The 25,710-nt window shown below is 37.9% G+C and overlaps 1 protein-coding gene across 4 annotated transcripts in view; it reads right to left on the reverse strand.

The window, feature by feature from the left end:
- Positions 1-1,399: 1,399 nt before the first annotated feature.
- Positions 1,400-25,710, reverse strand: part of MYZAP (myocardial zonula adherens protein) — a 99,959-nt gene continuing 75,648 nt past the window's right edge. For 2 of the 4 annotated variants that reach the window (XM_020981707.2, XM_020981718.2), the window contains 3 exons: positions 10,561-10,644; positions 8,439-8,539; positions 1,400-2,428 (listed from right to left, as the gene is read on the reverse strand). In XM_020981707.2, the coding sequence (XP_020837366.1) occupies positions 2,320-2,428; positions 8,439-8,539; positions 10,561-10,644 (294 nt within the window). In that variant the 3' untranslated portion in view covers positions 1,400-2,319. Of the gene's footprint in view, positions 2,429-8,438; positions 8,540-10,560; positions 10,645-21,822; positions 25,686-25,710 lie in introns of those variants that run through there. The other 2 variants (XM_020981727.2, XM_020981736.2) reach the window with 1 other exon arrangement.

Genomic DNA, 25,710 nt, shown 5'->3' on the forward strand with positions numbered 1-25,710 from the left:
GTCTCTTTGAATGGGGTTTACTAATATTTGGTATTTGTAGCTTTTCACTAATTGAAACTTGGCAAAATAATAACCTTTCATACACACATATGTGTGTATATATGAAAGTGTATGTATGTATATATGTGCATATACACATGTACTCTTAGTGACAAGATGGCTTTAATGCCAACAGGCATTCAGTGACATCCTGCTGATTGGAAGATAATCTTTGACATTTGCATTTGTCTATTCATTTTTAAATGTCTAGATTTGTATTTTTTTTTTTTTTTTGCTTTTAGGCAATTGGGGTTAAGCGACTTGCCCAGGGTCACACAGCTAGTAAGTGTCAAGTGTTTGGTCTGAGGCCAGATTTGAACTCAGGTCCTCCTGACTTCAGGGCTGGTGCGCTATCCACTGTGCCACTTAGCTGCCCCTAGATTTGTATTCTAAGAGAATGAAAGAGAGCTAGGGGAATGTGGGAGATTCTGTGGGCCATCTTTTATTTCTGTCTCTGATTCCACAGAACTTATGTGCTAGGTTAAGAAGACTGCCAAAGCAGGTCATGAAACTAGCTCCCTGCCCACCATCGCTCCAGGCTAGTGACTCTTGCTGCACAAACAAGGTCTTAGTTTTTCTCTAGTGGCTAGTCCTAGGGTTGATTTTGTTATTGCCCAGACCCAGGGCTAGTTTTCCCCAACCAACTCTTCTGCTGCTGTTTATCAGTCATCACCCATCTTTTCTCATTTCCATCAGCATGAATAATAAAAAATTTGGTGCTCTTTAATATTGATGGCTTAACACCATTCCCTCCCTTTTGAAAAAAGGCAATGTAGTAGAAAGTTTACTGGATTATTCTCAGAGGAACTGGGTTCAAGTCTTGACTGCTGTTTACTACCTGCATGTTCTTGGGTAAGTCACTTAACTTTTTTGAGCCTCAGTTTCCTCATCTGTAAAATGAGGGAGTTGGGCTAGATGCCTTCAGAAGTCCCTTTCAAAAGTATACAATGCCTTGGAGAAGACAGGGAAGCTAAACAGATAAAACTTGTCCAACATTGCTTCACAATAAAAGTTATTATTGTTGTATTATGTTGTAAGCAATCCTCACTCTAGAATTCCATATTGGTCACCTGAGCACCTATACCACAGTATAATCCCTGAGGAACTGGAATGCCTCCTGTAATATCATTCCTTCTAGCAATAAGTATTTTTTTTTAATAGAACCACGTAACTAAGTTAAAGCAGGAAAGCTTGTGCATTGCAGTAATTTTAAAGACCTCATCTTGAGGTTTATCTTGTTTTCAAAGACTTCACTAATTTTAATCCTTGTTTTTGCTTTATGGTAAGCTTTATTTGATGTTCTTCCTCTGCCTTCTACCTTTTTAACGTGGACACAAATGAAGTACTAAGGACCAATTAATAGAACAAAATATAGAGAATTTATTAAATAAATGTATCAGGTTATAATACCAAGGTACTATATGCTTGAATAAAATATTAATTCAAGAAAAAAAAACATCAATTGTTATTGAAAACTTAAATTAGTAAAATTTTAACATACAAAATTATCTTTCAGGTTGAAATGAGGAAGAAAAATGCTCATAGATAGGAATAAATATGGTGATTTCAGTTGGCCTGATAAAGATACAAGGCACAAATGAACAGTAAAGGACTTTGAAGCTCCAGAATCCAGCTTTGAGATGGCTGCCCAGGCATTAGAATCATTCTTCACAGGGGCTCATGTGAAATACAGAGCCTTCAGTAGACAGACATCTATGGCCAGCAGTCACCAGCATCTGACTGCCAAGGAGTCTTCATTTCCACTTTAGTGTGAAAGTGTGTCTGACAGTCTTCTTCTCGTTCATAGACAAATGTCTCTGCACCAAAGAAAAATATCAACTCCTAATACTTTATGGGTAATAAAACCTTCATAGTGTATGTAACAAGTGATCCTGGCATGAAAAAAAACACAAATCACTTTTTGATTAATGCCCCTTTCCTCTATCAACAACCCATATCTAATAAAATAACAGATTGTAACTGAATTCCACTAGCAAAACCTTAGTGGGTACATCGAAAAGTCACAGAAAACACTGCACATAAGCATAGTTGGGTTTAGTGTTTGAAATATGACATATTGCACTTCAGGCTTCTTCTCTCTTGCCTATGTCTCCCAACCCCCACCTTACTTTCCATCTTTTAGGCGCCCAAAAGGAAAGCTAACTTTGTAGCAACTCTAATTTTCACTGATGCAAACGTGTGGATCAAGGAAGTAACATCCATCCTTTCCAGAATTCATGCTGCAGTCTCAGTGCATTTATTTCTCCGAAATGAATGTACTTATTGGTCTGCTTCAGTTATAGCTTTCTTCATAGTTAGTTCCATTACTCTTGTGTATGGTGCATAGGTCCTTGCAGGTCTTACAATTTCTCGAGTCCTAACTGTTTGACTAAGAAATTTCAAAGAAAAAAAAAAACAAACAAAAAACAAAAAACAAACCAAGTTAGGAAGATCAAAGCTAAACTCCTGGTACCTCTGATGAGTTCAAATGATTAAATTTCCATAGAAAGGACATTCCTCTTGAAATTTAGTGACTTATTACCATAGTGAAAATACACATAGCAAAAACTATCTCAAGAAATAATATCCTAGATGTCATAAAATGAAGAAATAGCTATGGGAGTAGACCTTCAAGGCTTCAGAATGAGGTTTCACAAAGCTGTCTTTCTAGAGCAAGGAGTAAGGGACTTTTTGTATTGTTATTTTATCTTATTTTCATTGCTTTTTCCCCCTTTGAGTTAAAAATGAGAGAAAAACAGATTTAATGAATACCTAACTTTAAGATAGAATTTTAGGCATGGTATAGAATATGCTTTGGTACTTTTAATCTATTTTTTTTCATATTTCCTTTCAGCTTTCACACACTCCTCCAAATTCCACCTCTCTCTGCCCCCCCCCCAAAAAAAACAGGATCAGTAAATAAAAACACAGAACATTTAAACAAAAAGCAAGATTGTCATCTGGTTACATGTTAGGAGTTACATTCTCTCTGGTGACATGCTGGTTTCTAATAAGTGGTACCTTTAAAAAAAAAGTTCTTTTTTTTCCCCTCTGAGACTGACTTCCCTGGTGGGGAAGGAAATAAGGAGAGAGGATTAGATGGGCTATCTAAATCTGTTTTCTCACTTTTCTGTAGGAGTGTAGATTAAATTCAAGGATGTTCAATTATGTGCCCAGATAACTGAGTCAGTGAAGATTTTGAGTTTCATGGCCTCTGATGGCTTTAATCTTTCCTTCTTTCTTCTCTCCTTCCCTTCCTTTCTTTCTTTTCCCCTTCCTTTATTTCTCCTTTCCTTCCTTTCTTTCTCCCTCCCTCTTTTTCTCTTTCCTTCTTCCCTACCTCCTCTCCTTTCCTTCTTTCCTCTCTTTTCCTTCTTCCCTCCCTCCTCTCATTTCCTTCTTTCCTCCCTTTTCCTTCCTCCCTTCCTTTCTTCCTCCTCTCCCTCCTTTCCTCCCTTCCTTCTTTCCTCCCTCTCCCCCTTCCTTCTTTTTTTCCCTCCTTCCTTCCTTCCCTTCTTTCCTTCCATCTTTCTACATTACAGGACACAGAGATGCTTGACAAGCTGGAACACAGACATAGTTAACAAAACTACAAGCCACTACATGATCAGTATATGTTACAAAGTACAAAAGATGTTCCACAGTAGAATGTAAGCTCCTTTAGGGCAGAGATTCTTTTTCAACTTTTTTCTACAGAGCCTTTTACACTATTCAGACTATGAATAAAAAATTCCATAGATGCTTCTTGCTTTTGTTGTAAAGAAGGGAGAGGTTGGGCAGCTAAGTGACACAGTGGATAAAGTACCTGGAGTCAAAAGGACCTGAGTTCAAATCCGGCCTCAGACACATAACACTCACTAGCTGTGTGACCCTAGGCAAGTCACTTAACCCCACTGCCTAGCCCAAAAAAAAAAGAAAGGAGAGATCACTTCTAATGGGGCTGATCAGAGAAGGCTTTCTCAAATAAGTGGCACCTAGGATGGGATTTTAAGGGATGAGGATGGAGAAGGAAGGAAGTGTAAAAAGCCTTCCATGCAGAAGAAATGGCACAAGTAGAGGTAGGGAGCTGGGCATCTGTTCATGAAATGACAAAATACCATTCTGATTAGAACACAACTTTCAACTAAGGGACAGGGCAGCTAGGTGGCATAGTGGATAGAATGCCAGGCCCGGAGTCAGGAAGACTCACCTGGCCTCAGATACTTACTAGCTGTGTGACCCTGGGCAAGTCACTTAACTTTATTTGCCTCAGGTTCCTCACCTGTAAAATGAACTGGAGAAGGAAATGGCAAACCATCCCAGTATCTTTGCCAAGAAAACCCCAAACAGGGTCACAAAGGATCAGATACAACTGAGAACAATTGAATACATACAGTGAACTAGTTGAAAATGATTTCAGAAATGTACTCTGAGATCAAATTGTGGATGGTCTGAATGCCAAGCTAAGAAGGTTGAACTTTATTTTTCTAAGTAATGAGGACCCCTCTGAAGGTTTATGAGCAAAGAAATAACATGACAAAAATAACAATTTAAGAAAATTAATCCAATGGTGGCCTGAAAGATTATCAAAGGGGAAAGAGACTAGAGGCAGAGAGATCAGTTAGGAGTGACGATGATAACCTCAACTTTAGACATACTGAGTTTGAGGTGTGTTGGCAGGCCATCTAGTCAGAAATGTCTAGTAGGCATAAATGTGGGGTAGTACTGGAGACACAGATATAGAAATAATATTTATAGAAGTGATCCTTGTACCTGTTAGTCAATGAGACTACTGAAGGAGAAAGTACAGAGAGAGTAAATAGAAGAGGGCTGAGAAAAGAACTTTCCAAGATACCAATAATTACAGCCATGAGGAAGGAGAGTAGCCAGCAGAGGAGACAGACAAGGAACAGTTAGAGAAGTAGAAAGACAATGTTTAACATCAGGGAAGACAAGGAAGGAGAGTTTATTGAAAAAGCCAGAGCGACAATGGTGTCAAATGCAGAGAAATCAAGGAAGATAAAGATTGATTTGTCCTACTTTGAAAAATATGCCATGTTAGTCCAAATAAAAAGCTAGAATTTTTTCTCCAAATATGGCTTATAAAAATCTGTAATCACTGTTATTTTTTGTATATATTTATGTATTTTTCCTTTTCAAAGCCCATTACTACCTGTTTGACATTAGGAATATCACTTAAGATACATGAGCCTCCATTTTCCTATCTGCAAAGTGGTAGCACTGACATCTAATGTTCTTTTCAGTTCTAAATCTATCATTAATATCATTTCCTCTCATGGCTCTAGGATATATTCTAATCAACACAGGAACCTTTTCTCTAAAATCAAGTTCATTTTTATTTTACCTATTAGTTTCTGGTGGGAAACAAAAACATTAGCCAAAAACCATGTGACAATTTTAATAATGATAAAAATGGATCAATAAGTTGGTTTTGAAAAAACAGACTATAAAACCTTCTCTAACACAAGTAGTTTGGAGCCAGAATATTAACCACAAAACACACTAAAATGTTGAGAACAACTTGGGACCTATCACCTGACATCCCTGAGTCATATTAAAAATCCAGAAGAATATGAAATTTTAGGAAATAAAAAAAATGTAGCTCACTGTACACACTTTCAACATCTACCACTGAATGACCAAGGCAGTTAGGTCACTATGATGTAGCTCAGGGGAAACTGAATATGAAACTTGTGTAAAAAGCTGCTTTTAGATACTAAAGTGGCTTCCAGGTTCACTACTAACATAAGTTATGGGTCTGTCAGCACTTCCATTATGAAAACCGATTTGTGGTTCCATAACTTAGCCATAAAAGTTAGCTTCAGGCTAAACTTTGGCACACAAATTGAAAAGCTGATTTTATTTTAAGTTAAAGTGTGGGAATTTAAAAACAAACAATTTATTGGCTTCAGGCATAGTTTTGTATTCCTCTTAGCCAAACAAGATTTATTAGGCAGTCAATTAGTGCAGACTAAGCCACTTGGGTACTGGGGGGGGGGGGGAGGCAGGAAGGAAAGTGAAGTGCCCAAGATTTGGATTTCAAACACAGTCCTTGCTCATGGTCAGTCCTTATTTTCTGATAAACTTTTATTGTGCGCTTGGTACTACATATTCATGATACACAGACTCAAACTCTGTTTATATTTCCTTTTAATTATGTCAGGATAATAAAAAACCCCATGTTTTGCAAGGAGACAAGCAGTACAAACAAGGTTGTCAAACAAGGACTCAAGGTGCCAGGCCTAGTGAATTCCTTTAGAAACACAAATGACCACTTGAAATAAACATAATCAGAAATCAGGGAGGATAAGTGAAAAGAGAAAAAACAGTAGATAAGATGCAGGAGAAACAAGCAAGGCAAAAATGAGGCTAGAAAATGTAAATAAGAAGAGATACCTGTCAAGGAAAGGCTATATGGTGACTAGATGCAATACTGGTCGAATGTATGGTATAAAATGCGCATTTTAAATGGTAATTCATGTATCATGTAAGTGTAAATAGGGCAAGACAAAATGGTCAGCACTGACTTCTACATCAAACTCTCTTTTGAAATTATTTTACATTACCTTCTAAAAATAATAATGATATTTAATGATAGCTAATACATATAGTGGAGCAGCTAGGTAGGTGCAGAGGATAGTGCACCAGGCCTGGAGTCAGAAGAGTTCAAATCTCGTCTCAGATACTAACTAGCTGTGTGACCCTGGGCAAGTCACTTAACCCTTTCTGCCTTGGTTTCCTTATCTATAAAATGATCTGGAGAAGGAAATGGCAAATCCCTCCAGGATCTTTTCCAAGAAAACCCCAAAGGGAGTCACAAAGAGTTGGACACGAATGAAAATGACTGACAATACACATATTGCTTTAAGCATTAAAAGCACCTTATATATATGATCTCATTTCATATACTTGATACCATATATTATCACATTCTATATACTTTGTCTTAACTATCTGTGTGTATGTTGTGTATGGACAGCAATTAGTTTGTATTTTGTCTTTGTATCCAGTGTCTTGCACTGCTTTGTACATAGCAGACACTTAATAACTACCAAATTGTTGTTGAATTATAAGATCCTTGTGGGGAGGGATCACGACTTCTTCTTTTATACTCACAAGGTACTTAACACATTGACTGGTTCACTGGCTGGCTCTAAAAAGACTGGCTAATTGACCTACATATCCCTTCCACCACCATCTTGCAACAAGGGTAGGCACCAGTATCTCAAAAAACACAACCTTATCAACTTTTTGCAGGTCACTCATTGAGCCAAGTAGAACAGATCGACTGGGCAGCCTAGAACACAGTCTTGATACAAATGAATGAATCACAACAGAGCTCACGGTATGCTATAATGGATAGAGTGCTGAACTTAAGTCAAGAAGACATGGTTCAAATATTGCCTCTTACATTTACTGGGCAAATCGCTTAATGTCTCTGAGTCCCACTCTACCAGTAAAATGAGGGGGTTAGACTAAATAGGCTCTGAGATCCCTTCCAGTTCTAAACCTGTGATTATAATGACCTATCTTAATGTCTAAATTTCATTGTTTAATGGACTCATTCATTACTTAACCCAAAAGTGTTATGAAGATCAGAAATAAAAAGCAATCAGATGCATTGTACTTAAAAGGACCAATTCCCTACCCCCACCCCCCTGGAATAAGAGGTGATTGTTACAACACTTTTGCTAACTGCTTCCAAACTCCCACCTTCCCATGCCTCTGTTTACACAAAGATCTATCAGTGCTCCTGGGATAGTTCACGTGAAAAGTGTTCACAGAAAGAAATAAATCCTGGTAGGAACAATTGCTCAGTCACAATTCCTCATCTGTCTTTAGTAGCAAAAACACAAGCTTGCTTTTTGTCAAAAACCCTACAAAGACTTATTTACTGATCCTCCTGAATGTTTCTTGGGGGGTGGGGTAGAGTGTGGTACAGTAAGGATAGAAAGGAAAGATGATAGGAACATAGGATCATAGCTATATAACTGGAAAGGACCTCAGTGGCCCTCTAGTTCAATCCCTTATTTTACAGATGAAGAAACTGAGGGCTAATGAAATTGACTGGCCTAAGATCAAATGGTAGGAAGCATGAGAGGCAAGATTTCAAGCCAGCTCCTCTAGAAGAGTGGTTTGCCATTTCCTTCTTCAGTTCATTTTACAGATGAGGAAACCAAGGCAAACAGAGTTAAGTGACATGCCCAAGGTCACACAACTAGTACATGTCTGAGACCAGATATGAATTCAGGGAATAAGTCTTCCTGACTCCAGGCCCAGCACTCTATTCACTGTGCCACCTACCTGCCCTTGAGGTGGAAATAGGGGGTGGGTGTTCATTTGTCTGTTTTTAGTCACTGAAGAACACTTTTTTAGGAAAATAAGAAATCCATAAATACCTGGGTGGTAGATCACAGCCTACTCCAATCTCTCTGGTTTCCACTTCAGTCTTGGACTGTGTTTCCATTAAATAGTCCAGTCTACTCTGTAGTTCGTTATTCTGTATTGGGGGGAAAGGGGCAAGAAAAAAATGTTTTTAGCAAGGAATAGTCTTCTTCCCCTCTCCCACTGTATAGTAGACAACTTGTGCTCATTCTCTGGTTTCACCTCATAAACATGTACATTTTTCTATTTTCAAATACATATAATGCTTGGCCCCTGGCCTGGAGTGGGGGGGGGGGGACTTTCCAAAATGTTAATTGTTTCTGTCTTCATGGACTTCACATGAAATATGTTAGGTCCTTGATTTTTCACATCTATAAAACAGATAACAATGTTTAAGTTAGGGAACTGTTGTCATTCAATTAGCACATTCATTTTTCCTTTTCAGTAAGCTGATGTGGAAAAGTTGGCCTGGCAGTGGAGGAGCACTGGGAGATGCCACACAGTGTGGCATGGGAAATCTGAGTTCCAGGTTTTTTTCCCAGACAACTGGTTTTGCAAGAAGGAATATGAGCTATTCAGCTGAATCTTAGCATAGCTTTTGTACAAAGCTATGGGACATAAAAGACCGCATCCTTTCCGATAAATAGGAAATGCTGTAGAGGGATAGAATACATTCCAGATGCCCTCTCAGCAGACGGGTCATGACAGATCTATGGACTCTGAAACAGTCACCTAATGCACACTCTATGGGAGAATAATACTGGACACTAGCCAAAGAGACACAGAAATTTACACACATGTACATACACACATCTTTTCCAGCTCCATCTGGACTTTACCACTCACAAGGAGAGGAAATAACACAGGGATTTCTGCAGTCATTTTAAATCCATTAATTTACAAATGTATAGGCTGAAACTGTGGACATCGGCTCTAGGAACTTTGCTTAACTAGGCACAAAAGAAAGAGTTGGAGACTTTGCCCTAACTTGTATGCTCTATATGGACAATGAGCAGCCCAATGTCATTTGAGCACAGGATTACAGGATAACATATTAATGAGAGTGCCACTAAATTTGAAATCAGAAGTTTCCGTTTTAAGGCTCAGATCTGACAGTTGCTATTGAGACCATGGGATTAGATTAGACTAGGTTCACAGCAATGCAGATTTGGAGTCAAAGGACCTAGTCCAACCTTCTCAATTCATAGAATAGGAACTGAGACTCAGAGTGGTTAAATGACTTGCCCAAGGCCACATGGGTAGGAAGTAGAAGAGCAAGAATGGGAACCCAGGTCCTCAACTCCTAATCGAGCACTCATTCCATTACCACCATTGAGGGCCCAGAAAGTCTTGCTCTCCATTTGTATTCCCAACTCAGTCACATGTGGCCTCAAGGCTGCAGGTTCCCAGCCCCTGAACTAGAGTCATGCCAAGCTCCTAAGGAAGCGCCAGTACTGTCATACTTGGCAGGTGTATTGGTTGGTTCTGTTGAACTGTTTTTCCCTACTTTCTTCTTCAATCTTTGTTATAAGGGATGGCTTGCTGGGTAGGAGAGGAACATGTTCAGAAATGAAGATGTTATAGAAACAAAAGATATCAATAAAGATAAAATATAGGCTGACGTTTTTGAAATGGAAAGAGCGTGTAGAACAATAGATCTTTAGCTTCTTCTATCGATAGCACATCTGAACTCTTAAGTTTCCTTCTAATTCTCTGGTTCTATTCCTCCTCTGGACAAAATAAGATAATTTATAAATTCAGAAAGGAAAAAATATGAATATTAACTATTTTGAAGTTCTAGCAAAAACCAAATGACTTATAATCCACTATCATATTTATCCAGCATTTTAGCATACTTGTTTAGAAATTCATATAAAAGAAAAGCCAACACCCCCAAGATAGATTATGGAGTAGTAGCTACATTCATTCATTCATTACTGGTAGAATCATGAATGTATAAAATAATTTTGTTGAATGATTAATTATCAGAATTTCATCTTTTTATTGAAAGTTAATTTGCTATCTATTTTCTGAGTCGAAAAAGTCTTCATTTATTTGAAAACTAAGTTTTAGTACTCTGGTAACGTAAAGTTATATGGTACAGAAAATTGAACCTAAATAATCATTGATTCTTACCTCTCCTTCCAAGAAGGATATTTTTTCTAAAAGTTGCAAGATAAATAGTTGTTTCTGTTGCACTTTTTTCTTTAATGATTCGACCTGTGAAGAAACAAAAGTGGTACTAAATGGTTAATCAGAAAAGATGTAAGAAGTCAGTTACATGCAAATTGATTGAGAATCCTACCTAATTATTTTTATGGAATAATAACAATAACAATAATACCTGCCACAGGAATTATATTTGACGCTTTACAAATACTATCTCATTTGGTCCTCATAACAACCCTGGGAGATAGGTATTATTATTATTATCCCCATTTACAGTTGAGGAAACTGAAGCCAACAGAGGTTAAGTGACTTGCCCAGAATCAGACAGCTAGTAAGTTTCCGAGGCAAGTTTTGAACTCAGGATTTCCTGATGAGGCCCAGCACTCTATCTGATTTGGTACGTAGATGCTTCAAAGACTCTACACTTTAGTAAGAAGAGGAAAATCTAGCAAGTTGTTCTGGCTGAGTCTTCATGGATGTATCACCAGGGCTATTTACACAGAAATTGAAGATAAGAATTAAACTGGCTGCTAAACATTCCTAATTCCGTGGTTAGCTTTTATTGTACCCCAAATTCCCTGCATATCTCTTCAGCTCCCTAAATCTCATCCTTCAAAGTCAGTTAATGTCCTGCTCCATCTTGCATAAAGTCTTTCCGGATGATTCTGGTTCCCATTGACAATTCCTTCCTCTAAGTTTCTATAGTACTTTTCATTCAGTGAGCAGAATTTAATATTTGATTATCTCTTTGTCATGAATTGTTCTAATTTGTTTCTTGGGTGCAAGTCTTTTCTCCCCCAGACTGACTATAAGCTCCAAAATAGTAGAGACTTTGTTGATTTCTTTGCTTATAGTTTCTTAGCATATAGTTCGATGGATTTTCCCACAGGATATGACTGATAACCACTCTGCCAAGCATGGTACCAATGCCCAGTAAATGTGTGTTGCTTTATTGAACCTACCAGGTTTTCAGTAGCCATCAATAACATTTTTTAAAAAACACCAACATTAAGACCACACATGAAACTTGATTATTTCTCCCTCCAAATGTTTTTAATTACAGTTTTTAAAATCTTGTACTTGACATTATTTTTCTCATTTTCCTTCCTTCATAGAACGTTGCTTTTTACAAATTCTTTCAAAAAGTCCATTAAATATTCTGAAAGGAAAATTCATTAAGCATTTATAAAACACTTCCTAAATGTGTAACCTCGTGATAAATGCTCTATGATAGAGGGATGTAAAGAAGTATGATAACTCATTCTCTAAGAGCTTAAAGTTTATTTCTCATGATTTGCTATAAATAATATTAAGCATTAATATGACTAATTAAGATTGCTTTTTAACTATTTACATTTAAATAAGGCAATTTTAATTGATAAAATTTAACTTTTCAGTCACTCTCTCTAAATCTCCACCAGGATTTCCGTTTATCTCTTGTTACTATTTAGTCTTTTTTTTCCATGTGGGCTGTCAGTGTGTCCTTTGTTCTTGGGGTTTTGCTTTTTTTTTTTAACTCTGTTTCATTTCATAAAGCTTTCTCCAGCTTTTTAAAAATAGTACTTATGCTTTATCTTAATTGCATTGCAGAAATCCATTACGTTAATGTATCACAACATATTTAACCATTTCCCAATTGTTGGACATTTAGATTGTATTCTTTGTGATTATTAATGATACTGCGATGAACAATTTTAACAGCTCTTTTCATTTGTTTTTGATAACACTTTGAGAGTATATTCCCAGAAATGGAATTATTGAAGCAAAGAAGATTGTTTAAATACCCCATAACGAAGACTGCCAGATTGTACTTCAAAAAAAATGCTATGTTTGCTATTCTTCCAGCAATTGAATAATTGTACCTGTTTTCCCACAGCTCAACCAGCAATGCCTTTTATTGCTTTTAAAATTTTTAAATTGCTTTTAACATTTTTAAATTGTGCTTGTTTGATTATTAAGGTGGAACATTTTTCAAGTGATTATTAATGATTTACATTTCTCTTTCAAAAACTATTCATAGCCTTTGATCTCAAAGATGCCTTGTATATTAACATTAACAGTTCCTTTATATAGTTTAGATGTCAAATTTTTGTTATATTTTATGAATGCTATTTTCTTTTGATTATTAGTTTTTGTTGAACACAATTTTATTTTAATGTAATGTTGTCTTGGCAGCTAGGTAATACAGTGGATAGAGCACTGGGCCTAGACTTAGGAAGACCCGAGTTCAAATCCAGCCTCAGATACTTCCTAGTTGTGTGACCCTGGGCAAGTCACTTAACACTCTTTGTCTCAATTTCCTCAACTATAAAATGAATTAGAGGAGGAAATAGCAAACCTCTCCAGTATCTCTGCCAAGAAAACCCCAAATGGGGTTGTGAGGAATCAGACATGACAGAAAATGACTGAACAACAACAACAACAACAACAACAACGTCATCTTGCCCCTAATAATTCCTTTCTATTTGCTTTTAAAAGTCAATTTCTTTTCGATGCCTTTACTGGATAAGAAAAATGGTTCTGAGTAGGGAAAATTTTTGAGAATAATTAAGGCAGGCAACAGATATGTTTTAAGAACATTTACCCAAGAAAATAGAAAACTACCTTGGGACAACTAATGAGCTGCTTACGTTAGATGCTATAAATATCATAGAGCTATAAATATAGACTTAGGGAACTAATGAAAGAAGAAAACCGAGTAGGCCAGGAGTACAGATGGAAGAATGGCTAGAAGACTGAAAACAGGAAACAGCTTCCTACTGGGAAGAGAGGAATTCTCGGAGTTTGGGGTTTTGAAGACACTCAGGATGAAGTCCCAATGCTTTTCGGCAAATATGCATTACTCTATTGCGCCAAAGGAATTTTGTTCATCCTAATTTGCTTCTTCCCTTTGAGGGATCTCAATGATGGTATACAATAAAAATTACCTGTTTGAGGCAGTTAGTGCTGACATGAATTGGGAAATACACTGACATGAGGATGGAAAAGTCAAATGTAAAGTGATTTGGAAAATTCAAGGTGTTATGTAAATCTTAGCTATTATCCACTATTATTATCAAATGTGATAGAATTAGAAAATGGTAGCATCATTATGTTTGCTTACTTCAGTATCTTTGGACTGTGCCCTAGTGACATACCTAGTTTCATGTGTGTGTGTATATGAGTGTGTGTGTGTGTGTGTGTGTGTGTGTGTGTGTATCCCAGAAACCTCAAGGCCTCAAAATGTTTGAACAAAGTCACAAAGTCATAGAATTAGAAATGACCTGAGAGGACATTCAATCCAAGCCTCTTATTTGACAGATGAAGAAACTGAGGTCTAGAGAAACAAAGCAACTTGTTAAAGATCACATGTCTGGTTAGTTCTCTTTCTATGACCCCAAGTTTAAAATCTCTTGCTCTAATAGAAAGTAGGAATATCTTGGGACGCAAGGGAAGGATGTATTAGTTTAAGGCAGCAATCATCAATATTGGTTTTATGACGACTAGAATATCTCCAAATACAAAACAACAACAATAACACCATTTATATAGCACTTTAAAGTTTGTTGTTGTTCAGTTGCTTCGGTTATGTCTTGGCATAGATCCTGGAGTGGTTTGCCATTTTCTTCTCCAGTTTATTTTACAGGTGAGGAAACTGAGGCAACATGACTTGTCCAGGGTCACACAGCTAGTAAGTATCTGAGGCCAAAATTGAACTCAGGCCTTCCTGACTCCAGGCCCTGCCCTCTATCCACTGTACCACCGAGCTGCCCGACTTTAAAATTTACTAAGTGCTTTACAAATTTACTTTGCGCCATCAGTACCTCATTTGATCCTCCCAACAAACTTGTAAGGTACGTGCTATTATTATTCCCATTTTACAGATGAAAAAACTGAGATGAAGATTAGGTGATTTCCCCAGGGTCACACAACTAGTAAGTTTCTGAGACAAGGCTTAAACACAGATCTTCTTATTCCAAGTCCAGCAGTCTATCCTTTGTAACACCTAGCTGCCTCTCACAACAAGCTCTTAAAAAAAAAAAAAACTTTAATTTTAAAAAGACATGCCATACCACATTTTGAGTAAAGGGAAGCATTGCAGTGAAAAATAATAATGTAAGGTTAGAATGATATTAAATTTCTGGTGAACGAAAAGGAAGAGAAAGGAGATGGAGAAAAGCAGAAGTAGAACTATTCACCAGGAGAGTAGCTCAATTTGTGATGTTTTTAAGGGCATCCATTTTCATTAAGGCTGATTCCAAGAAGTATAATCTGATCATGCCTTCCTTACTTAACCTTTCCTGTGATGATTGGAATAGATGACTTGAACTAGAGAAGGGCCACACTTAGAAAGCTTGTCTTGAATTTCAGTGGCTAACTCATCTGGAGCAGAACTTCTGAGGAAGCCCTGAAGTGCTGGACATCTCTTGGATCTATAACCCCAAAAATTCTGTGATTACAATCTGGGGCAGCACATTACCAGCATGCGTGTTTGCAGTAATCACTGTATTAGTTTAGGTTTCCTATCTAAATTTAAACAGGTTTATTCAACAGTCAAAAGAAAGTAGCCTCCAATTAGGTTAAGCTGCCACCAAGTGGTAGTAGGTGGCTTGTTACAAACTACCAGGCCTGAAAGAGATTAGAACCATGGATTTTTTCAGATTTTTTTTTCTGGGTTTTGTTGGATTATTTTTCTAAAAAGATCTTTTAAAAGACCCCCTTAAAAACAGTCGAGTTTAAACATTGACTAGCAAAGCCTTAGAAAGCAAGTTTCTGAAGCAAAAAATACCTAGGCACAATGTAAAACCTTTCTCACTAAGCTAAACTCTTATAAAGTACAGGTTTACCTAGCCTTTGTCTTGTTCCCAGTTCTGATCTGAATGATCATTTATAACGACCTCTGAATCTTTATGTTGTAGTTGGACTCCTTATGGGCATGGTACAAGCTTCTAGGATTTCATTTCTAGGAAATCAAGTCAGTTTTCATGTCAAAAACCAGCTTTGCCTAGCTGCCAACAGCTTTATCCTATTTTAGCTAATTAAGGGAACTGCCTTAATCTGCCCATCTAGCCTTCTTATCAGTTGGGAAGATCTACTGCTGTTCCCCTCTCCTCAGGGGCTTCTTTCTCTCAATGGCCAAGGCAGAGGGGGCGTGGCACTAAACTCAATCTCCAATAAGAAATGGGTAAAAGTATCATTTAAATGTAACAGTATTTCTTCTAGATGTTGAAATTGTACCTACCACCCTGACCCTTATTTATAAAATATAAATAGAATCCAGACTGCTTTAACAAATTAATTTGAATGGATTTCTAAAACAAGCTTGCATCTCTAGCAGAAGAAAATATTTATAAACAACCAATTTCACAAGGTTCTAGAAGTAAAAATGTAAAGTAGCTTCATCACAAGACTGTGATGAGGCAACTTTTTTATTGTTGTTCAGTGGTGTCCAACCCTAACTTTTCTTGGCAAAGATACTGGAGTGATTTGTCATTTCTTTCTCCAGCTCACTTTACAGATATGGAAACTGAGACAAACAGGGTTATGTGACTTGCCCAGGATCACCCGGTTAGTATCTGCGGCCAGATCAGAACTCCTGATTGCAAGCCCAATGATCTGTCTGCTGCACCACCTAGCTGCCCAAGGCAACTTTTAGTCTCACAGAACAGTTATACAAGTTTTTTGTTATCTGAGACTTAGGATCATGAATTCAGAGCTGAAATGAAGCTTGGAAGTCGCCTAGTCCAACTCCTTAATTTTATAGATAAGGAAACTGAGGCGTAGGAAATTTAACTGATTTGCCCCAGGGTTACCCAGTTAATAAATGGTGGAACCACTGTTTGATCCCTCTTCATAGGGGTCAGATCATGATGTAACTCTATAATTCAGCATTATGATTGGCATCCAATTCTCCAATGTAAATGAAATTTAGCTCAAGTACCTAAGCCTGTGAAAATAAAAGATCATAGGAGTATCAAGTGTAATATAACATTTTATATAGGATTTTGAGAGACATTTTTTGCCACTAGTAATGAATGATGAGTGCTTAGTCTCAATAATAGATAGTTTTATCATAAAGCAGGAAATGAATGTTCTACTTCAGCTTTATCACATACTGCAGGTGCCTGACTGGCAAATATCACTTCTATAGTGTTGTTATTGTTCATTCATTTCAGTCACAAAAAACTCCCATTTGGGATTTTCTTGGCAAAGATACTGAAGTAGTTTGCCATTTCCTTCTCCAGCTCATTTTACAGATAAGGAAACTGAGGCAAACAAGGCTAAGTGGCTTGCCCAGGGTCACACAGCTAGTAAGTGTTTGAGACCGAATTTGAACTTAGGAAACCAGTCTTTCTGACTCCAGGCCAGCATTCTATCCACAGCTACTCTGCATCCTAGTAGATTCAAATCCCCTAACCAGTTACCAATTCTTCAGGTGCTCAACCCCATTCCCCACCCCCAAGCATGAATCAGCTCCAGTCCCCAAACCTTACCTATATGTCAGGTCCAAGCTTCCCCCTCTTTACCCCCAATACCTGGTCTCACTGGACTCAAATATGAACCCTCTATAAACCCCTGTTTGGGTTTGGGGTACCCTATTTCACCCAAAGATCCCTAAGGACCTGATCTGTTTCCATCCTCCCTGACTGCCCCTTATTATATTTCCCCTCAGTAAGGAGCTTTTCTTTCTGCTGAATTCCTTCTCATGCTATTTTGTCTTGTGGTGCTCTGCCCTTCCTTGTCCTGTACCTTGGAACCCCAAACCTCACTCAAACCACTTTAAGATACCACCACCTATAATAAGACTAATCCATATTTCAATCTCTTCACAGGAAAGGTTTCATTGTTATGTCTGCCCTAAATTATATTAAAATAATTATGCTTTAAGGGTTTATTTTTATATTAAAAATGGAATCCTCATGATAAAAATGACCTCCGGATGCAAGTTTAAAAAATAATGTAAGTATTAAGCTCTTTTTTCTGAAATAAACCATATGGGGAGAAATAAGTCAGCTATTAAGTTATCAGAATTTGCCCTGCTATAATAAACTATAAGAAAGTAGCTTAACAAGGAGGGAAAAAAAGTTATAATACCCCAATTGAGAGGAAAAGGATGGAATGAATTAAAGCAAGAACAAAATGAAACTGAAAAATTGCTAAATGAAGTTAAGAGGGGAAAATGAAAAATCAATGAAAGAAAGGGGTAAAAAGGTACATTTTTCATCTTCATGATGCCTGATTGGGTTTGTGAAAATTCATTTTCAATTAATGTGTCTTGTGGCATTCAGCCAGGGCACATACAACGAACAGTGCTCATATTTTAATCAATTTTTTCTATTAAGTTCCGAGTAATGTACAGTAATAGAATTATGCCATTTAAAGAGTTCAAGATGAAACTGGCTTCCAAGGTAAAATAATCCACCTTTGTTTGACTTTTATTTTAGACGCATGATATGTCCACTTCTTTTTAAAGTGGGCAACACAAAATGTTAAGTCCAATTCTCTGGAGCACCTAAAAACCATCCTTAGGTGTATGAGAGTGATACAAAATTGGTTTTATGGCTTGGACATAGAGAATATATAGTCACCAAAAAGAGGAAAATGGTAGTTCTCCCTATGTTGTCAGAATTGTTCTGTCCCTGAATTTCTTGTAAAAGATTTTTTCACACCCCCCCCCAACACTGCCTAACACTCAGATGTAACCTCATAAAGGTAAGGAGGGGGCACTTATAATCACTTATAACCTCTGGGTGACAGACGACAATCTACTTATACCAGCTTTCAAAATGTTAAACACATGAGAACCTGATAATGCAGGATGGGGGAAGACGGAGACCTCTACAAATGCATTCCTTTTGATACTTTGAATAGAGGAGAGGTAAATCCCTTTTTCCCCTTATCCCTTCTCTGTCTCTTTAGTCTTTTTTTGGGGGGGAGGGGAGAATAGAATTCCTTTACTTTCCAAACATCTATTGAATGTTTTGCTTACAAGGAGACCCACAAAACCACTGTTGAATAATGGGGGAAAAGATACGTCAAAGCCTTTGAGGTCAGGGCCTAGATGCAATAACTTCTTAACCTTTTCTGTGTCATAGACCCCGTTGGCAGCCTAGTGAAACCTATAGACCCCTTCTTAAAATAATATTTTAAATGTACAAAATAAAATACAAAGGAAATTAAATTGAAATTAAGATGTAATTTTTTTTCTCATCCAAGTTCACGTCTCCCTGAAACCTATCCCCTGACCCCCTGGGATCCATGGACCCCAGCTTAAGAACCTATATTGGGACTTGTACAGAAGTCTCTCTTCCAAGGGGCTGCAGCCCTGAGAAGGAATACGTGTTCAGTTTAGAACAAAGGTGTCAGACTCATGATGTGTGGTCAGCCTGAACCAGATTAAAATGTAATTAAGAAAATAAATAAAAATACAATACAGCATAGATAATGTTAATTTGTGGTCTTCTGAGTCAATATGCAGCCCTTGGGGCTGAAACCACTGATTTAGGGCACCCAAGGATCATAATCAGGATTTGGTTTATGGGAAAAGTGACCTGCCCCTTACCATAACTTCTATTCATTTGCTTTTCTTTAACATCTCCTTTTCATAATAAGTGCCTTCACCCCCTCCTCCTCCAACAAGTTCCCAATACAGAAACTCAATAGGCCGTCAATCTTTCTGAGACACCACTCCATACCTTCCCTGATGGCATGGAGATTGTGCATACGAACTAGCTGCCAGCCCCATTGTATTTTCCTCCCAATTTTCAGGAAATTAAGACCTTGTACTGAAAAAGTCATACAGTAAATAGAGGTGGAAAGGGCATAAGTGGCATGATACATCATCTTAGATTTAGAACTAGAAGGAATCTCAGAATGGAGGAATAGGGGGAGCATTGATGTTGTCAGACTTATACTTAAGGAAGCTCAATTTGATGGCTGAATGGATGGACTAGAGTGGGGAGAAATTAGAGACAAGGTGACCAACCAGAAGGCTATCACAATAGTCTAGATAATAAAAGAGTGGTGACAGTGACAGAAGAGACATGGAGCATATACAAGAGATGTTATAAAGGTAGAAATGACCGGACTTGGCAACTGGTTGGGTTTGGGGAAGGGTGTGGGGATGAGGAGTTCAGAATGACACCTAGATTGTAAGCCTGAGAGGATGGTGGCACCCTCCATCATAATGAGGAAGTTAGGAAGGAGGAGGGTTTTGGGGGGAAAGATAATAAATTTGGTTTTGGATGCGTTAAGTTGAAGACATCTACTAAACATCTAGCTTAAGATATCAATAGGTAATTGGAGTTGTGAAATTGGAAGTTAGGGCTGAATAAATAAATCTGAGAATCATCTGCATAGAGATGATAGTTGAATACATGGGAGCTGAGACAACTATAGAAAGAGAAAAGAATACAGGACAGAGCCTTAGGAGATACCCATAGTTAGTGGGTGTGACTGGGATGAAGATCCAGCAAAAGAGACTGAAAGGAATCAGACAGGTAGGAGGAGAAGCAGGAGAAAGAAGTGCCATAAAAACCTGGAAAGAAGAGAATATCAAGAAGAGAGGAACCAATAATCCAAAGGCTGCAAAGAATGCAAGAAGGATAAGGGTTGAGAAAAGGCCATTAGATTTGACAATGGAGAGATCATTTGTACTTTGGAGGGAGGGTTTCAGTTGAATGATGAGGCTGGAAGCCAAACTGCAGAGTTCAGAAGAGAAGGAGAGGAGAGAAAGTAGAGGCATTGCTTGTAGACAGCCTTCTCAAGAAGTTTAGTCACAAAAAAGAGAAGAGATACCATCGCTAGCAGGTATAGAAGGATCAAGTGAAGTTTTTTTTTAGAACAAGGAAGAAGACATAGGTGTATTTTTAGCCAGTAGGGAACCAACCAGTAGACAGAGATTGAAGTTAAGTGAGAGAGAGGAAATGATAGATGGAGTCATCTTCTGGAGATGGGGTGGAATGGGATCAAGGGAATATAGATGGGTTCATCTTAGCAAGAAGAGCCACTTCTTGTGAGACAAGGCTGATAGAAAGAGATTTTTGGAAGAAATCTGAGTGATATGAAATGAGGAGAGAAGGGGAGAAAAGGGAGCTCTCAGTGAATGGTTTCTATTTTTTATCCATTTTTTTAATAGCATGTCGTGTCATTTTCCAGGCATTGGTCAAGTTTTTTAAATGTTATGACTGAAATTAACATCAATAAGTCAATTAGAAATGGCAAAAGTTTTTTGGCTCCCCTGTTTCGTACTGTGTTCTCCTCCCAATGAGGACATGTAGTCAAATATCAACATCTACCTGAGATTGTAACATTGTCCACACCATAGGCTATACTGAAAAGGAATTATAGATGATTCTTATCTACATTTAGAAAGGGTTTATTGTTTAAATTGGTTGCTTATTGTCATTCTCTCAAAAGGAAGAAGTGGGAAAAGCTTGTGTCAAGCTCTTGTATCTCTGCTCTCACAGGCAGCAAATGAAAATTTCTTGGGATTCAGTTGTAGCAGTTGTGAAATTTCTTGAGACAAGATTGGCTCAGACTCAGATGGGCAGGTTTGCATATTTCCAATGAATGCATGTGCTGCTATCGTTTTCCTTTTTGCTCTCTTTTTAATCATACACAATATTCACATGTATAGAATCACTATTTTCCATAAATCAGTGATAGAAGGAAGGATCAGGGAATAGAACAGGCATCTCCTATAGGAGGTGCCTGAGAAGAATGTTTCAACAATGCTACTAAAAGTTATAGGCCCACATTATTAGAACTGGAGGGGAATGTAAAGATCACTGAGTTCAATATCTTCTGAGAAATATAATGACTCACCCAGGATCATACTGTTACTAAGTGTCTGAGGCATGATTTAAATTCAAGTCTTCCTGACACCAATTCCAGCATTGTATTCACCACAACACTGCCATCTTCCCCACCCCAAGGCAAAGGGGTCCTTGTTCAGTGTGCACCAGTGAGACCTCATCACTGCTTTTAGTCCAAGCTAAACCCTCCACCTTCCTCCATCACCCCTGCTGGCTCCTAGGTTGGATTTTCCATGGATGGTTAGGGACCACATTCCCCAAGGGATGTACAAGAGCTATAAGTGGCCATAACAACATTCATCTCATTGGCATGTCCTATAAGAAGTGTCTCAATGCTTAAATGATATTGATGGCTTACTCCTGTGGTCCCCTGCTTTCATAGGAAGAGTTTGGACCATCTAGATAACATTTGGAGCCCAAAGAGCAACTAATCTGTAGAACAACAGAGTTTATTTAATAACATTTGCAAGGAAAGCATGTCCAGCTTTAAAAGAACAATATGAACAACATCCATATTTACATATGCTTCATAAAATGAAGTTGCAGTAGGGAAAGGGAAGGGGGAAGAGAATAAGCATTTATATAGTGCCTACTATGTGCCATGCACTGTGTAAGTGCTTTACAAATATCTCATTTGATCCTTACAACAACCCTGGGAGGTAGGTACTACTATTATCTCCATCTTACAATTGAGGAAACTAAGGCAAACAGAGGTCAGATGACTTGCCCAGAGTCACACAGTTAGTGTGACACAGCTAATGTCTGACAATGGATTTGAATTCAAGTCTTCCTGACTCCAGGCCCAGGGCTTTATCCACTATGTCACCTAGCTGCCTCTATTGCCTTCCATTACACACACACACACACACACACACACCAGGCTTATGTACATACAAATATTTCTGGCATTGACTGTAAACTTCATAGCATAAGTAAAATATGTTAATATTTAAATATCAAGCTAAGAACAAGACCATGCCAAATCCTGGCATTTAGAATTTTAACATTTCTATTTACTAAAAATTCTTTATGTATAAATATTTTCTAGTGGCAACCTCATACTGGGATGTGACTAGTAATGACGAGGATCAGAATTCTGCTAAGCAATAGGTCTCAAGCAGATAATGGGTCAAGCCTAGGGAAGTCCCTTCAAGCAAAAGGAAGTAGGTTTCAGCATCGAGGTCAGAAAATCAGCCAATGCAGCATCAGCAGGGCTGGATTCTGTCTTCTGTAGTTGCTGCTGGGTGTGCCCTGAACTCAAAGGAGGTGAACATAATTCAAAAAAAGGCAAAGGGCCTATAAGAAAACCCTACCCTTGACTGAAGTAGGATCAGAGACAGAAATATCTTTGAAGTGGTTAGGGTCAGTAGAATCTTAGGTCTTCCTCAGAGCGGGGCATTTAAGGCTACCAGGGAGTTAAGTGGTACAGTGGATAGAGTTCTGGGCCTGGAGACAGAAAGATCTGAGTTCAAATCCAGCCCTGGACACTTACATAGTATTTACCTCAAAGGCAATCTAGTCCAACACCCAAACCCCTTAGGTCAGATGAGGGAACAGAGGTTCAGGGGGCTGTGGTGACTTTTTTTTTTGGCAGTTGGGGTTAAGTGACTTGCCCAGGGTCACACAGCTAGTATCTGAGACTGGATTTGAACTCAGGAAGACTCCAGGCCTGGCACTCTATCCACAGAGCCACTTAGCTGCACTTTACTGTTATTCACAACTTGAAAATCATTCACTTCTCTACCTTCTGAACCTATCCCTCACTTTTGTGTGGTCGTGTTTGGTCCGACATGTGATTTCATCAAAAGCAACTTCCTTTACCAATCCAGATCAAGACATCTGCAACTTGGTCTTAAAGAGCAACATTAGGGCATGAAATAGTTAAGAGATTTGCCCAGGGATGTATCAGAAGGACTTCTGCTCAGGTCTTCCTAAATCCAAGGCCAAGTCGCTATCCATCAAGCAATGCGTCCTCTCCTCATTTACACTGGCCAACTAAATCTAAAGGAAAGTCCAAGGATGGATGCTTAGGAAAGAGCATGGTACATCGAGTTTGCCACTGAGGCATTCACAAGATTTCTAGATAATTTAGATATAGCCCCTTCATTTGCAGATCAGATGCTGATCATCAATGATTTAAATCCACCTCATTTCTTTATTCCATTTCTTCCTCCTCCATTGGACTGGGAGATTCCTGACAGAAGGGGCTGCTTTTTGCCTTTCTTTGCATCTCCAGTGCTTGGCACAATACCTGGCATATAATAGGTGCTTAATAAATGTTTATTAACTGACTGTTATTCCAAGTCTCACTCTCTTACCGTGAGAAAATACCACCCACTTACTCCACAAGAATATTATGAGGATGAGTAAGATACTACTTCATGCCAACTTGTTTTGTTTCATCAAGAAATCAAATAATGTTAAAGCTAGATTATCTATTCAGATGACACTTCCCCTCACTTTACTGATGAGGAAACAAGTTCAGAGATGCTAATTAAATGACTCATCCAAAGTCACAGAGATAACAAGAACTCTTATTCTAGGCATCTAGGTGGTGTGGTAAATAAAATGTTGGACGTGGAGTTAGGAAGACCTGAGTTCAAATCTTCCCTTGGACTAGCTGTGTGACCCTGGGCAAGTAATTTAACCTGTGTGTCCCTCCGTTTCCTCATATGAAAAAGTAGGGATAATAATAGTAAATGCCTTCCAAAGTTGTTGTGAGGATAAAATGAGGTAACATATGTAAAGTACTTCGCAAATCTTAAAGTCTATATAAATGCTAACTATTATAATAATTAGTTTTAGTGTTCTTTCTACTATACCACCACTGCCTCCCTAAAAATTACTAGCTTACAATTATACAGGACTTTAGGGGTATAGCGCATTTTACATATGATATCTCATTTAATCTTTATAATTGCCTGGTAAGATAGTTAATATAAGTATTATTATCTCCATTTTACAGATGAGGAAATGAAGATCAAAAGAACTTCAATGACTTGCCCGAAGTCATGCAAGAAGTAAATTGCAGAACTGAAATTCGAACCCAAGCCCAGCGCGGTTTCTGCCAAACCCTGCTGCCTCTCAGAAACACTGTAAAATCCAAAGCATAGATGAAGTATATTTTACTTCAATATATTTCATGTATCTGTTTTCACATAAGTATACATTTTTTCTTTTTATAGAGCATAGGATGCCAGATTTAGAACTGAAAGGGGTTTTGAGGGGTATCTAGTCCAAAGCTCTCATTTTATCAGTGATTAAACTGAGGCCCAGAGAAGTTAGGCCACACAGTAAGTAAAGGACGGAGCCAGAATTCAAACTCAGGTCTTTGCACCCTAAATCTAACATTCTTTCCACTTCAGAACTGCCTCAGGCCTGGTAGGATGTTCTTAGTATCAGAACCAAATCAGTGACAGAATGTTAGAGCTAGGAAGAACCTTAGAGACCTTTTAGTCCTGCCACACTCATTTTACAGATGAGAAGCCTGAGGTTCAGAGAGAAAAATGATCCAATTCAGCCTCAAATCAAGCATTTTTTTTTCTTAAAAATTCAGGGCTCAATTCTCAAGTGCTGATGTCTATTCCATCAGAACAGCCTTCCATATAGCCACCACATGTTAAAGGTACATTATTTGGCCACTAAAAATCATATAAGCCTCTTTTTTTTTTGGCTTATTTTTTTTTCTTGAAGGATTGAGAGTGATTTTGTAAGGATGATTTCCTTAGCTCAGGTCCATTTGAAAATCAGACATATCGATGATCCTTATACCATCTTCACATAGTTCTCCATATCTCATCAGTAATGTCTTTGATAAGGTATTTATAACTTTTTTTTCTGTACATATACACGTATAGATTGTCTGGAACCCAGCCTCCAAATGTCACTTCCTTAATACCATTTTTGCTTGCATTTTCAGATTTAATAAGAAAACTTTCTTTTTTTAATATTGAAGTCTGCCTACAGTTTCTGAAATATTCCAAAGGATCAGTCTTTAGGATTTTTTCACTTCTCTGTTTGCAGCATACAAGTTGTAATTTTCCTTCTGTGCAGTATTTAACTACATGGATATTTTCCCAAACGAAAAGTCCTAGGATTTTTCTTCTTAATGGCACTTCCTTAATATTTTGGCCATTAGATGCCAATGGGTAAGTATCATCTCTCCAGCACGAATATTCTTCCAACATCATATGGTACATCACAGGGTAATTAGAAAAGCTTCTTAGATCAGGTCACCATTTATCATCTTCCAAAGAAACGAAGACTAAATCTGGAGAAGAGCTCGTGTGACATGATCTAGAAACAGTTCAATTCAGTTGAT

Source organism: Phascolarctos cinereus, unplaced genomic scaffold, assembly GCF_003287225.1.
Source record: "Phascolarctos cinereus isolate Bilbo 61053 unplaced genomic scaffold, phaCin_HiC Scaffold_3;HRSCAF=262, whole genome shotgun sequence".
In the NCBI taxonomy this organism is placed as follows: Eukaryota; Metazoa; Chordata; class Mammalia; order Diprotodontia; family Phascolarctidae; genus Phascolarctos; species Phascolarctos cinereus.